This window comes from Notechis scutatus, chromosome 2, assembly GCF_049901735.1.
Source record: "Notechis scutatus isolate UNSWTSFEM ecotype Mainland chromosome 2, rNotScu1.2, whole genome shotgun sequence".
Classification (NCBI taxonomy): Eukaryota; Metazoa; Chordata; class Lepidosauria; order Squamata; family Elapidae; genus Notechis; species Notechis scutatus.
The window spans coordinates 10,414,076-10,428,601 of NC_142010.1; the positions used below are offsets into that span (position 1 = coordinate 10,414,076).

The following is a 14,526-nucleotide window of genomic DNA, read 5'->3' on the forward strand; positions in this document are numbered from 1 at the left end:
CTAGAATTTCAAGTCTGGTGGCATAACGAGTAGAGGAGTGGAGAACTCTTCTTGTAAAATATTTCTGGACTTTCTCAACTGTGCTAATATCAGATACGTAATGTGGGTTCCAGACTGATGAACTGTATTCGAGTATAGGTCTAGCAAATGTTTTGTATGCTCTAGTTAGTAGTGTGATATTACCAGAGAAAAAGCTACGCAAGATTAGGTTAACAACTCTTAATGCCTTTTTGGCTATGTAGTTACAGTGGGCTCTAGCACTTAGATCATTAGAGATGAGTACTCCAAGGTCCTTGACAGAGTTTGGATCATCAACAAGGTCTTGACTATTCAGCCTGTAGTTTATTTTCTGATTTTTTTTGCCAATATGTAAGACAGAGCATTTATTTATTTATTCCTGCAACCGTTCTTCATATGTGTCAGCTACTGGATTTTTCCCATTCAACCGAAGAGAATGAACTTCTGATGACTGGATGTTTCAAAAGGAATCCTTTATTGAGATGAGACAATTCATGTAGGGATTAAAAGAGCATCTAACGTCTCTCAGGCATGCAGTGATAAAGGAGTTTAAAACCCCTCCCCTTATCTTGATGTGTATTTTGTCAAACAAAGACACAACATGTTAATTCCCCCCTCCCTTTCTTTGGGAACGATCTTTTGAAGAGTTTCTCAGGGCTTATCTTCCGGAGCTGGAAATTTTATGGTTCCTTCTGCCCTTGCTGTCTCTTCAAGAGGTGATTAGGTTTCTGGACATCTGGCCCCCCAACCTTCAGTTATATATCATGTGTAGGTTATACAAATTCAATATATTCAGGTTACATCAAAAAGGATTACTTATACCAACTTCCCTCCCCCCTTCTTCTTCCATTGAAGAATGGCAGATACACGGATCTGACAATATGTTTTAGTCCCCTAATCATCTTTGTTGGTCTTCTCTGCACTCTTTCTAGAGTCTCAACCTCTTTTTTACATCCCGACGAGCAGAACTGGAGGCCGTATTCCAAGTGTGGCCTTACCAAGGCATTATAAAACGGTATTAACATTTTACGTGATCTTGATTCTATCCCTCTGTTTATGCAGCCTAGAACTGTGTTGGCATGTTTGGTAGTTGCAGCACACTGCTGGCTCATATTTAAGTTATTGTCCACTAAGGACTCCAAGATCCTTCTCACAGTTACTGGTACCTGAGCCAAAAGCACCCCTTAGCTTTCAAGCGCCACTAAACCGTTTGCAGGATTCGGTGGAAAATCTAACACGGCCATCCCCGTGTTAAGTTTTTGGGGAGAATCTCCCAAAAAGTTCCCGTCAGCGTGGACCCTTTGATGCAAAATCAAGTTGGTGCTCTGGCTGAAGCTTTTCCCACACTCAGAGCAGATATACGGCTTCTCCCCGGTGTGGGTTCTCTTATGTCTAATAAGGCTCGATTGATCCCGGAAGCTCTTCTCGCAGTCCGTGCATCCGTACGGCTTCTCGCCCGTGTGCATCCGCTGATGCGCATTGAGGCTGCCCTTGTGGCTGAAGCTCTTCCCGCACTCGTAGCATTTGTAGGGCCTCTCCCCCGTGTGAACCCTTTGGTGCTGAATGAGACTCTGTTTGTCGGAGAAAGTCTTGTTGCAATCGGCGCACTGGTGTGGCTTCTCCCCCTTGTGGATCTTCTGATGCCTCAGAAAGTTGGTGCTCTTGTTGAAACTTTTCCCGCACTCTGAGCACCGGTACGGCTTCTCCCCCGTGTGGATAATTTGATGGGAGGCGAGGTGGGCGCTCTGAACGAAGCTCCTCCCGCACTCTAAACAGGTGTACGGTTTTTCTCCGGTGTGGATGATCTGGTGGGAGTTCAGGTGGGCGCTGCGGCTGAAGGACTTCCCGCATTCCAAGCATTTATACAACTTCTCCACTTTGGGGATTCTCGGCGGTTTCAGCTGGTTGGATGGACCGTAAAAGCTTTTGCTTAAATCAGTGGGTTGACGTTGTCCATCAGCATGGACAGCCTGATACGAAGGAGGAATTAAAGGGCCCAGAAACTTCTCTCCTTTTTCCAGAAATGTATATGAACCCTCTCCTTCAGAAAGCGCTTCCTTGTCTCCGGTGTTCTTCCCGAAGATTCTTTTCTGAGGTTCAATCTCAGCAGACATTTCCCAGTGATCACTGGGACATCCATTCCTTTCCTCTCCTCCCTGGCGGGTTTGCTGGAGTGAGATTTGATGGACTTCTCCGACTGGACAAGGAAGGGATTTATCGATCCATTCTCCTTGTTGGTTTCTTTCTCGGTGTGCGGGTTGAACTCGGCTCCAGACTTTCTCTTCAAAAGGTTCCTGCTCAGTTTCTTCCGAGAAATCTCCACAGAGTTTTCCCTCTGTTTCGCTTTTCCATTCGGATCCTGTTGGAATTAAGGTTGGGAGATTGGTTAGAGCAGGGGTCCCCAACCACCGGTCCGCGGACCGGTACCGGTCCGTGGAACAAATCCTACCGGGTCGCTGGTTTGCTGGGCGCCACCATCTTGTTTTGATGAAAAAGTGCTTCCGGTGAGCTTTTCCGGGTAGAAAGCTCACCGGAAGCACTTTTTCATCAAAACAAGATGGCGGCGCCCAGCTGATGGCGATACCGGGCCGCGGCATAAAAAAGGTTGGGGACCACTGGGTTAGAGCACAAAGCAAATTATTCAGAAGTAGCCTCTTCCAAAATATTTGGGGTTCCCAATGAGAAAAAAAGTTCTGAATAGAAAGTTCTGTGGCAGGACCAAGAGACAGAAGAAAAGAAGAGAAAGAACTGGACAAAAATCACAAAATACAAAACCTGTCACTGCTTCTGTGTTTCCCCCAAAATTATATATTTTTGCCACCCCAAAAAGCACCAGGTTTTATTTTTTTCGGGGGGGGGGGGTGTCGTCCACTGACTCACCTCACTTGTGCATGTCGGCCCTGACCTCCTTTTCGCTGTCCGAAGCCTTCAGGAACTTCTTGTCTGACCTTGCTGGCCACAGAAGAAATGGGCCGGCATGGCAGGTATCCGAGTGTGCAAGGCCCAGCGGTAACTATATTAAGGTTAAGTAGTAGGGCAGCTCCAACCTCCCATCCCCACCCTACCTTAATTTAACCCGTGTACCCTGGGGAGGGGGGCGGAGTCTTAATTAGGGCTTATTTTGGGAGTAGGGCTTATACAGATTGTCCACTTGACCGTAAGGAAAACAAGAGAGGGCCTCCTTACCTAAGTGGTCAGCATTGGCGTCCTCGTTCTCCTGCTTGGTCTCCACATACAGCATCCTCCACCCAGCCTCAGATTCAACCTGGCTAATTCTGGAGATTGTTGCCACTTCCTCCGACAATACCTATAAAGGAAAGGATGGCATTGCTCTCTATCAGCCCCTCGGACACTCGACAAAAAAAGGTTTAAAATAGGCGGCAAACACAAACACAATTTTCAACCATCAGGGACACAAGGACCCTGCAAATTTTTAGGTGTGGCCTCTAAAGCTCTTTGAGGCCACCAAGTCAGACTATTGGGGTACATGTTTAGAGGCTCAAAGCGGAGTATACTAGAGAGATGCCAAAGGAGACCACAGGTCAGAGGCAGGGATCCAGCAGGTTCCGACCAGTTCTGGAGAACCGGAAGTGGAAATTTTGAGTAGTTCAGAGAACTGGCAAATACCACCTCTGACTGGCCCCGCCCCCATCTATTCTCTGCCTCCCGAATCCCAGCTGATCGGCTGGGTCTTCTTTGGTTGCCCTGCACAGGAGAACGGAGCTGGAAAGCAGGCTAGTGGGGTTGGGGAGGGAATGGGATTTTGCAGTAACCTTCCCCTTGAAATGTGGTGGTAATGGAGATTTACAGTATCCTTCCCTGCCACGCCCACCAAGCCTTGCGCACAGAACTGGTAGTAAAAAAAATTGAATCCCACTACTGCCACAGGTAGTCCTCATTTAATGTCCACTCATTGAGCGACTGTTTAGAAATACAACAGTGCCGACAAAGAGGCATGGGCAATGGGATGGCCTCACCGTTGTGGCCATCACAATGTCCGCTTAGTTACGTGATTGTGATGGAAATTGGATCACAATTTTGACGTCGCAGCGTCCCGCAGTCAGGTGATCTCACTTACGACCTTCTTTGCGGGCGTCGGACAAAGTCAACAAGGAAGTGAGCCCTTCTCAAAAAAGCCAACCTGGTTCTAGGCTGCATTAACAGAGGGAGATCGAATCAAGATCACGTGAAGTGATAATGCCACTTTACAATAATGCCTGGGTAAGGCCACACTTGGAATAGTGTATCTGGTTTTGGTCGCCACGATGTAAAAAAGATGTTGAGGCTTTAGAAAAAGTGCAGAGAAGAGCAACCAAGATGATTAGGGCAGTGGTCCCCAACCTTTTTTGTACCAGGGACCAGTTTCACGATTATTCATTCTTTGCGGCCCGGTACAAAATGATCCACGGACCGTCCCCCGCTTCTCCCCGCCACCTTCAACTCCTCCTTTGTACCTTCTCGCGGTCGATGGGCTTTTCGGGCTCTTTCTTAATCTCCTCCTGAGTAACGCGAGACTCCATCGCCATCGGGACGGCTCTTCGTTCGAAGCCGCCCCCCCCCCTTCGACGAAACTAAGGCGCGAGGATTCCTTCAGCACCCAAACGCCGCTTTCCATCCAACCGACGACTGACAAGCTCACCCGGAAGCACTTTCTCAAGCACCGTCAAAACAAGATGGCGGCGCCCAAGCAAAGTAGGCTTTTTCTTTGCGGCCCAGTACAAAATGATCCACAGACCGGTACCGGTCCATGGCCCGGTGGTTGGGGACTCCTGGATTAGGGGACTGGAGGCTAAAGAACAGTTGCTGGAATTGGATATGTCTGGTTTAATGAAAAGAAGGACTAGAGGACGACATGATAGCAGCGTACCAAGAAGCAATAGATGGAAACTATTCAAGGAGAGAACCAACCTACAACTAAATAGAAATTTCCTGACAATGAGAACAATTAATCAGCGGAATGACTTGCCTCCACAAGTTGTGGATGCTCCAACACTGCAGGTGTTTAAGAAGAAATTGGACAGCTATTTATCTGAAATGTTATAGAGCTTCCTGTCTTGAGCAGGGGGTTGGACTAGAAGACCTCCAAGATCCCTACCAACTCTGGTATTCTGTTCCATTGTTCCCAAATTCTCAAAGCAAAGATATGCACTAAGTTAAATGGCTGTGCTTCACAAAAGGCTTAATTTTAGATGAGAAAATGGACAATTCTGGACATTTATTTGACTGAAGAAATATTTGGGGCAGGTTTTATCAAGTGGCTTGATTCTGCGGAACGTCCAGTGCCTTTCAGTAAAGTAATCCCATTACTGGATCAACTGATCTATCGCCTCGGTCTATCATTGTTTGATCTAGTAGCCTGAGCCATTGGCTGAATGGAAGAAAACAAAAGAAGAGAAAATTCTCCGCGAAGGTCGTTTCTCACCTTTTGGAAAGCGAGAATGTTTGATCTCCTAATCCAGATGCAAAGCAGCGGATGGGAAATTATTTGGTAGCCCAAAGTACCTTGATTACGTGCTCTACGTGGCTACTCTTTTTGGATTTGAATAGTCTGCTTTATTTTTTTATTATGATTTGCTTATTTTTCGAACTAGATGTGATAAACATTTTTAAAAAATGGTAATGTGGCAAAGTGAGTATTTAGCTATTTTTCATTAGCCTTGCAGAATTCCAAGTCAATGAATTACAAATAGAATGGGTCTCTAGCAGTTACCACCAGTGATATGTTTATTCCTATTTCTTGAAGGACTTGTTAAAAAATTACTTGTTAAAGAACTTGTACCTAGCAGAGTGATGGCTAAAATTTTTGGGCTCCTGTGCCAAAAATTGTGTGCCAGTACGCAGAAGGTAATGCGTGCGGCCCCCCCGCCGCCCCCTGCACATGCGCAAGCAATTCCCGCTGCCGCCCCCTTACCTGCATTGCACCTCTCAGCTGATTTTCAGCCCATTTGAGGTCTTTTCGGCCTCCCAGAGGCTCGAGGGAAGCCTCTGCCGCCTTTGCAGGCCAAAAAATGGGCCCGTTTCGTCACTTCCGGTATTTCCAGAAATACAGGAAGTGACAAAACGGGCCTGGTTTTCAGCCTACAAAGGCTCCAGAGGCTTCCTCGAGCTTCTGGGAGGCCGAAAAGGCCTCAAACAGGTCAAAAATCAGCTGGGAGGCACGCACATGCACAGTGAAGTAAGTTTGCCTGGGGCTCGTGTGCCCACACAAATGGCTCTGCATGCCACTTGTGGCACGCGTGCCATAGGTTCTCCATCACAGACCTAGCAGAACCAGTTATTTTTTTTTAAAAAAAAAAAACAGAATCTGAGGATAGAAATGACAAACCATTGTGTCCCAGTAATATTTTACAGAGGAAGCTATGCTGGTTGAGGGTAACTTGAATGTGCTATTCTGTTTTCTATGTCAGTCAGGAACCCAAAAGTAATCCAGTCCAAACAAAAAGGGAGTGGGGGGAAGTAGAAGGAGAGATCACTCTGCACATTTCCTGAAATTCCTGAAGGGAGAATAACAAATCTAATAAGTTTTCCCTTTCTTACTTGATTTGGAGGTTCAACCGCTGTTTGAGCTCCATCAGAAAAACCAGAAAACTTCACTCTTTGTATTTCTGTAAGGAATAAATGATTTAAAAATGCATAATTAACAAAATGAGGGGGCATTCTGTAGAAGAGAAGAGACAGCAAAGATAAAGACAGATGGGTCATTGGAGGATCTTCGGTTACCTCCTGAGGGGTCCCGACTTGGATCTTCCCAAGGGATCTTCCTGAAAAATAGTTCCCCGGGAAGATTTGATGGATTCTTCTTTCCCTCAAGATCTCTGATCTCCACAGGGCAGCCCTTCAAATAGGAGAAAGGGGAAAAGAAGCAGAATTAATGTTTTGTTGTTGTTAGTTGCGGAAGTCGTGTCCGACCCATCGCGACCCCATGGACAACGTTCCTCCAGGCCTTCCTGTCCTCTACGAACTTCTGGAGTCCCTTGAAGCTCATGGAGACTGCTTCAGTGACTCCATCCAGCCACCTCATTCTCTGCCGTCCCCTTCTTCTTTTACCCTCAATCGTTCCCAGCATGAGGCTCTTCTCCAGTGAGTCCTTCCTTCTCATTCGGTGGCCAAAGCAGTTGAGTTTCATCTTCAGGATCTGGCCTTCGAAAGAGCAGTCAGGGTTGATCTCCTCTAGGACTGACCGGTTTGATCACCTTTGGAGTCCAAGGGACGCGTAGGAGTCGTCTCCAGCACCAGAGTTCAAAGGCCTCCATTCTTCGGCGCTCAGCTTTCCTTATGGTCCAGCTTTCTCAGCCATACCTCGCAACTGGGAAAACCACAGCTTTGACTAGACGCACTTTTGTTGGCAGGGTGATGTCTCTGCTTTTTAATGTGCTGTCTTAGATTTACCAGAATTAATGAACATCACATGATGCTCCAACACTGGAAATTTTTAAAAAGATGTTGGACAACCATTTGTCTGAAGTGGTGTAGGGTTTCCTGCCTAGGCAGGGGGTTGGACTAGAAGACCTCCAAGGTTCCTTCCAACTGTTTATTCTATTCTATTCTATTCTATTCTATTCTATTCTAATTTCTTTTCTATTCTCTTTCTATTCTCTTTCTATTCTAATTTCTTTTCTATTTCTATTCTATTTCTATTCTAACTTCTTTTCTATTTCTATTCTATTCCTATTTCTTATTCTATTCCTTATTCTATTCTATTCCTATTCTTATTCTATTCCTATTTTATTTTTATTTCTTTCTATTCTATTCCTATTCCTTATTCTATTCCTTATTTTATTCTATTCTTATTCTATTCCTATTTTATTTTTATTCTATTCTATTTCTATTCTAATTTCTTTTTTCTGTTCTGTTCTGTTCTGTTCTGTTCTGTTTCTATTCTATTCTATTCTATTCTATTCTATTCTATTCTATTCTATTCTATTCTATTCCTTATTCTTTTCCTATTCCCATTTTATTTTTATTCTATTCTATGTATTTTCTTTTCCTATTCTATTTATATTCTATTCTATTAATAAAGTGGAGTATTATATTCGGAACACAACCTCAAAGCCCCCAATATCCATCACTGAGGTTGAGTGAAAAAAACAATGGAACAGTGTCCCACAAGAATTCGTGGGAGATCTCCACCTATGAAGGCCAGAGAAGTTTGGGAAGGAGAGGTGAAGGATGCCAACACATTTCTGAGCTCCCTAAAGTGCCTCCTCACCTGTGGCTGGACCTGCTCCTTCTGCTCCTCCGCCTGGCTCAGGAGGAAGCCTTCCACCAAAGCCACCGCCTGGGAGCTGGTCTCTGCTCCACACTCCCGCACCCGGCTCTCCATCTCTGGGGGCAGAAGGACCAGGAGCTGCTCCAGAACCACCAGGTCCAGCATCTGAGCTTTGGTGTGCTTTTCTGGTCTCAGCCATCGCCTACAAAAGTCATGGAGTCGGTTGCAAAGTCCTCGGGGACCCTCGGACTCCTGGTAACGGAGGCTCCTGAAGTTCCAGGGTTGAATTTTTGAGCGCCTGGTGGTGGTTTCCTCCATCATGCATGCGGTTCGGGGATTGAACCCGGAGGAGGGGTGGGCACGTATCTCTCTCCCTCCTCGGCCTCTCTTTGCATGGGAAGAGCCCTCACAACCCGCCCTCACTTCCGGATCTCTCCCCGGCAAGCCTCTCCTGCAGCCTTTTCATCCCCCGGCGGAGCTCCAAGGGTTAAGGAGAGCGAGTGGTAGAAAAGTGGCAAGGCCCTCCCTTCCCAGCCTCCTCTGGAAAACCAGCAAAAAACCTTCGCCCTCCAGTGGCCAAAAGGGGGAAGTGCCTGATGTCCCTTTCTCATATCTGAATCTGAGGGCTGAATCTGAGTCATTTGAATCAGAATAGAGCTGGAAGCTCTAAAAACCACTCTAAATGGCAGAAAGTGAAGAGGAACTGAAGAGCCTCTTGATGCAGGTGAAGAAGGAGAGTGCAAAAGTTGGCTTGAAACTCAACGTGAAGAAAACTAAGATCATGGCATCCGGCCCACTCAATTCCTGGCAAATAGATGGGGAAGACATGGAGGGAGTGACAGATTTTATTTTCCTGGGCTCCAAGGTCACCGCAGATGGGGACTTCAGCCAAGAAATTAAGATGCTTGCTCCTGGGGAGGAAAGCTATGGCAAATCTAGACAGCATACTAAAAAGCAGAGATATCACCCCGCCAACAAAAGTGCATATCGTCAAGGATATGTTTTTTTTCCAGTTACAAGGTATGGCTGAGAAAGCTGGACCATAAAGGAAGGCTGAGCGCCAAAGAAAGGAGGCCTTTGAACTCTGGTGCTGGAGACGACTCCTACGCGTCCCTTGGACTGCAAAGGCGATTAAACCGGTTAGTCCTGGAGGAGACCAACCCTGACTGCTCTTTCGAAGGGCAGATCCTGAAGATGAAACTCAAAAGACTTTGGCCACCTCATGAGAAGGAAGGACTCACTGGAGAAGAGCCTCATGCTGGGGAACGATTGAGGGCCAAAGAAGAAGGGGACGGCAGAGAATGAGGTGGCTGGATGGAGTCAGTGAAGCAGTCGGTGTGAGCTTAAATGGACTCCAGAAGATGGTAGAGGACAGGAAAGCCTAGAAGGAACTTTGTCCATGGGGTCGCGATGGGTTGGGCACAACTTTGCAACGAACAACAAGAAGAAGGGCAGAGAGGGACCATTTTCAATGGGGGGAAAGGAGGAAGAAGGCTGTCTTATCTCGTTTTCTTGTTTCTTAATGTTGAAGCTCCTCTGAATTGACTTAATAGACTCATCTGAGGGGTCTCCTTGCCATTCCAGAATTCTGGAACAAAATAGAGCTGGAAGGAAGATCTTCTAATCCAACCTGTGGCTCAAGCACAAGAACCTCCTGTACCATTCCAGACAAGGGACTGTCCAGTCTCTTCTTCAAAACCTCCAGTGATGAAGCACCCACAACTTCTGGTGGCAAGCTGTTCCACAGGTTAATTGTCCTCACTGTGAGGACAGTGCCTCCTTAATTCCAGGTTGCTTCTCTCTTTAATTATTTTCCATCCCTTGTTTCTCTTCTTCTCTTCAGTGCTTTGGAGAATAAGTTGACCCCCCTCTTTTTTGTGATAGCCTCTCAAATACTGGAACACTGTTATCATGTCACCCCTAATTCTTCTTTTCTCTAGAATAGCCCAAACCCAAGTCCTGTAACTGTTCCTTAAGTGTTTTACTCTCCGGGCCTTTTTAAATCATCCTAGTTGCTCTTCTCTGCACTTTTTTCCAAGGTCTCTTTTGTAATGTTAGAACCAAAACCAGATGCAATATTTCAAGTGTGGCTTTACTTATAAAGTGGAACTAATACTTCATGTGATTTTGATTCTACACTTCTGTTTATACAACCAAGGGTTGTATTCTGGACCGTTCTCCATGGCTGTTCTTCTGGGGCAGAGGTCTCCAAACTTGGCAACTTTTAAGACTTGTGGACTTCAACATCCAGAATTCCTCAGCCAGTTCTGGGAGTTGAAGTCCACAAGTCTTCAAAGTTGCCAAGTTTGGGGGACCCCTGTTCTGGGAGACAGTGATAGGCCTTTCCCATGATGATTTTCCCAAGGTCGCTGCCTGCTTCGTTCCAGCCACAGTAGAACAAATATCATAAATGTTCCATGGATGGATTTCTGCTCCCTTCTGGCTTGAAAAAAATGCCTAGCTGCGGGACAGGGTGGAAGCCAGAGCAAAAGAGATATTTTGAATGCTCAATGGCCTTGAAGGTGGGGTTTCAGCTGACAGTTGCTGAACCTGAAGTGAAAGCCAGCTAGGGCCTACAGATGGGGGGGAGGGATTGGGTGCAGGTGGCCCAACTTCTATTTCAAGGCATTTTCTTAAAAATATCTCCTTATAAAAAGTCTTGCTTGATATGCTGGTGTCTCTGCTCTAAAGGAAGCCAACATACGTTGAAGACTGGGTTAGGGGACTGGAGGTTAAAAGATACAAAGAACGGTAGCTGGAATTGGGTATGTCTACTTGAGGAGTCTCCAAACTTGGCAACTTTAAGACTTGTGGACTTCAACTCCCAGAATTGCCCAGACAGCATGACTAGCTGAGGAATTCTGGGAGTTGAAGCCCACAAATCTTAAAGTTGCCAAGTTTGGAGACCCTAGGTCTAGTTAAGGCTAGGGGTGACATGATAGCAGTCTTCCAGTTATCTCAGGGGCTGCCACAAAGAAGAGGGAGTCAAAGCTATTCTCCAAAGCCCCCTGAGGGCAGGACAAGAAGCCATGGGTGGAAACTAATCAAGGAGAGAAGCAACTTAGAACTAAGGAGGAAATTTCCTGACAGTTGGAACAATTAATCAGTGGAACAACTTGCCTCCAGAAGTTGTCAATGCTTCAACACAGGGAGTTTTTAAAAAGATGTCTGAAATGGTATAGGATTTCCTGCCTAAGCAGGAGGTTGGACTAGCAGACCTCCAAGGTCACTTCCAACTCTGTTTTCCAATTCTAATCCTAATTGACAAATGTATCTTTTCTTTTATGTACCAAGCATTTGCACCAAGACAAATTCCTTCTCTGTCCAATCACACTTGGCCAATAAAGAATTCCATTCCACTCCACTCCTATTCCATTCCATTCCATCTATTCTATTGCATTGCATTCCTATTCCTATTCTATTTCTATTCTTATTCTATTTGATTCTCTCTTTACTCTCCTCTCTTTCCGATTCCTATTCCATTGGTTGCAAATGGCGATCACGCGATCACGCGACCATGGGACCCCCTACGACCTTGTGGCATCCACCTAATGATGGCCACCGGACAGTCACGATTGCTATGTGATGTCTCACTGCATGATCCTGTCACAGCCCAAGAGGTCCTCGGTGCTCTCTTGAGCTTGGTAGCTTTCTTGCCGATCTTTCCTTACCCCAACGAGGGGACATCGTCACTGCTAGATAACGCCATTAGCCCCGATGACATCATCTAGTTGGGTGATGAAAGGTCTGCAAGAAACACCACCCAGGGACAGGGAGCACCAAGGACTCTGCAGGTCAACCGGGAGCTACAAATATTCTCCCTTTTTGATCCTAATTATCGTTGGTATACACGTCCTAGCTGCAATTGCATGGGTGATAAATAGATCAAGGTGGGGGGGGGTAATGAAAAATGAGTTGGGCAAGGACGCTGTCCTGGTGCAACCATGCCATCAATACTCCTCACACTTCATAAGAAAGGACCAGTGAAATACCCCTGGGTGGTGTTCCCACATGCTGAGCTCTTCCTTCTTCCCAAGGAAGTCTTCGACCAACACCACTGCCTGGGAGCAGTTGTCTGGGCCACACGCCCGGACCCAGCGCTGCATCTCCGGCGGCAGGATGGCCAGGAACTGCTCTAGGATCAGCAGCTCCACGATCTGCTCTTTGGTGGACATGTCCGCCTTCAGCCACCGCCGGCAATGTTCCTGGAGTCGGCTGTAAGCCCCTCGGGGCCCTTCAGCTTCCTGGTAACGGAAGCGCCGGAAATGTTGACGCTGTTCCTCCCGCCGCTGGGCTTCCCTTTGCAAAATGGCTGCCTTCACTTTCCCATAATCCCCCTTGCTGCACCCGCCCAGGTTCAGAAAGGCCTGCTCGGCCTCTCCGCTCAAGGCTGGCTGGAGCCGGGGTACCCATTCCTCCTTGGGCCACCGACAGGCCTGGGCCACCTGCTCAAAGGAGTCCAGGAAGGCCGAACTGTTTTCCCACAGATCCACGGGTGGCTTAGAGCTCCCCGGACACGGAGTCTCCACCGTCTTCAGGAACTCCCGCCATTGAGTTTCCCACTGCTGAAGGGATCCCTCATCCGGTTCCTGCTTGATCTCTCTGCCCATCCCTTGGGGCAGGGGTTCCCCTCCGCGAGGGTCTTTCTTTGGTGAGGGATCCCTCAGATCCCGCTCTTCCATTGTACTTTTCAGACGGTCTCCAGGCAAAAAGATCCACCCAGCCCGACGATCCAGAACCTGCCCCCGGGATCCAAACTGTTGCAACTATGCCGGCGTTCAAGGGCAATTCCTCAGGTTTCGTGGATCCTTGTCGGTCAAGGAAGAAAAGCTAAAGACACAAAAGGAATTTGCAAATCAGCCAGAGGGAACACTGGGTGGCTTCAGGCTGCTGGGGTTTTTTAATCTCGCCTGATTGAATAACATAAAAAGCTAGAAATATTGCAAATATTAATGTTTAATAATAGAGCACCACACCGGGGGTGGTTGATTAACTTAAGAGGCAATCCGCATTCCTGCTCCTTTCTTCATCCATCTTTTAACTGTAATTTTATCTTTGATTGGGATTCCCCTTTGGAAATATTTTATCTTTTATTATTTTAATACCGTAAGCCTGCCGAAGTTGTTTCAAAATGAGACGGGTGGCAAATAAATCTAATAAATAGATAAAGTGACAAACCAAGCCACCTCTTAACACCGATGATGTTACCTCGTCAGGTAATGAAACGTCTGTAAGGAAGGAAACCAAGCTGAGAGAGCATCAAGAGCCCCTCATTTCAACCCTGACCTCCAAATATTCTTCTTTATTCCCTCTCTTGAGAAGAAAGATCACATTCTTCCAATAATACAACTGAGGGAGGATACTCTCTTTCTGCCCTACCTCACAAAATTATTGTTGGGTGATAAAATGGGGTTTTCTATTTATGCCACCTTGAGCTCCTGAAGCAAAGGGCTATAGATGCACAGGAATTATTATTTTTTAGTCTTTTAATGACCCCTTAAATCCAGGGGTCTTCAAATTTGACAGCTTTCAGGCTCCTCCAGCCATGTTAGCTCAGGAATTCTGGGAGTTGAAGTCCACAAGTCTTAAACTTGCCAAGTTTGAAGACCCTTCGTCTAGTCTAATGAAGAGCAGGACTAACATGATAGCAGTTTTCTGACATCTGAGGGATTGTCACAGAGAAGAGGGGATCAACCTTGTAGACAAACAGGGGTCTTTAAACTTGACAGCTTTGTGGACTTCAACTTCCAGAATTCCTCCTCCAGTCATGTTAGCTCAGGGATTCTGGGAGTTGAAGTCCACAAGTCTTAAAGCTGTCAAGTTTGAAGATCCCTTGCCTTAGGGCAACTGAATGGAGCTAAGCGTTCACTAGATGCACAGGAATCAATAACACTAAGAACAATGATGATAAATAACGTGTATATTTAATGTATAGCATTACTGCAGGGTGTTATATTCACGTGTGTCATATATACTCTGTATTATAATGTACAAACAATACACATGTGATAATCATGTAATAGCATGAAAAATCAAGTTTACCTGCCTCCTTTTTCCAATTTTTTTCCCCCCACTTTGCGCTACAAAGGCATCTGAGCGTCCTGTAAAACCTTGGTTTCTGCTTCCACACGTTGCATCAGCTTTTTTCTTCCTTCCGGCTGTTTGCAGTTGTGATTTAAAAATAATTTAAAAATTTTTTTTTGGAGAAACCCTGCTGGGAGCCAGATGTGTTTCCCGACCTCCCAAACTCCATGCTTCCCCCGCCCCCCACACACAAAAAAGCCCATTTCCGGGGGGAG

At 46.3% G+C, this 14,526-nt stretch overlaps 1 protein-coding gene across 2 annotated transcripts; it reads right to left on the reverse strand.

Moving 5' to 3' along the window:
* Window positions 1–476: 476 nt before the first annotated feature.
* On the reverse strand, window positions 477–14,513 carry LOC113424442 (zinc finger protein 18-like). 2 transcript variants are annotated; one of them, XM_087952975.1, is made up of 6 exons: window positions 14,270–14,513; window positions 12,220–13,057; window positions 6,739–6,853; window positions 6,556–6,623; window positions 3,205–3,325; window positions 477–2,377 (listed from the first exon to the last, which is right to left on the reverse strand). In XM_087952975.1, exons 2-6 carry the CDS (start codon window positions 12,907–12,909, stop codon window positions 1,203–1,205), a joined length of 2,169 nt encoding a protein of 722 aa, XP_087809101.1. In that variant the 5' UTR covers window positions 12,910–13,057; window positions 14,270–14,513; the 3' UTR covers window positions 477–1,202. The 2 variants fall into 2 exon arrangements, with proteins under 2 accessions (XP_087809101.1, XP_026541919.2); XM_026686134.2 differs by lacking the exons at window positions 12,220–13,057; window positions 14,270–14,513 and adding an exon at window positions 8,228–12,186.
* Between the last annotated feature and the right edge of the window lie 13 nt (window positions 14,514–14,526).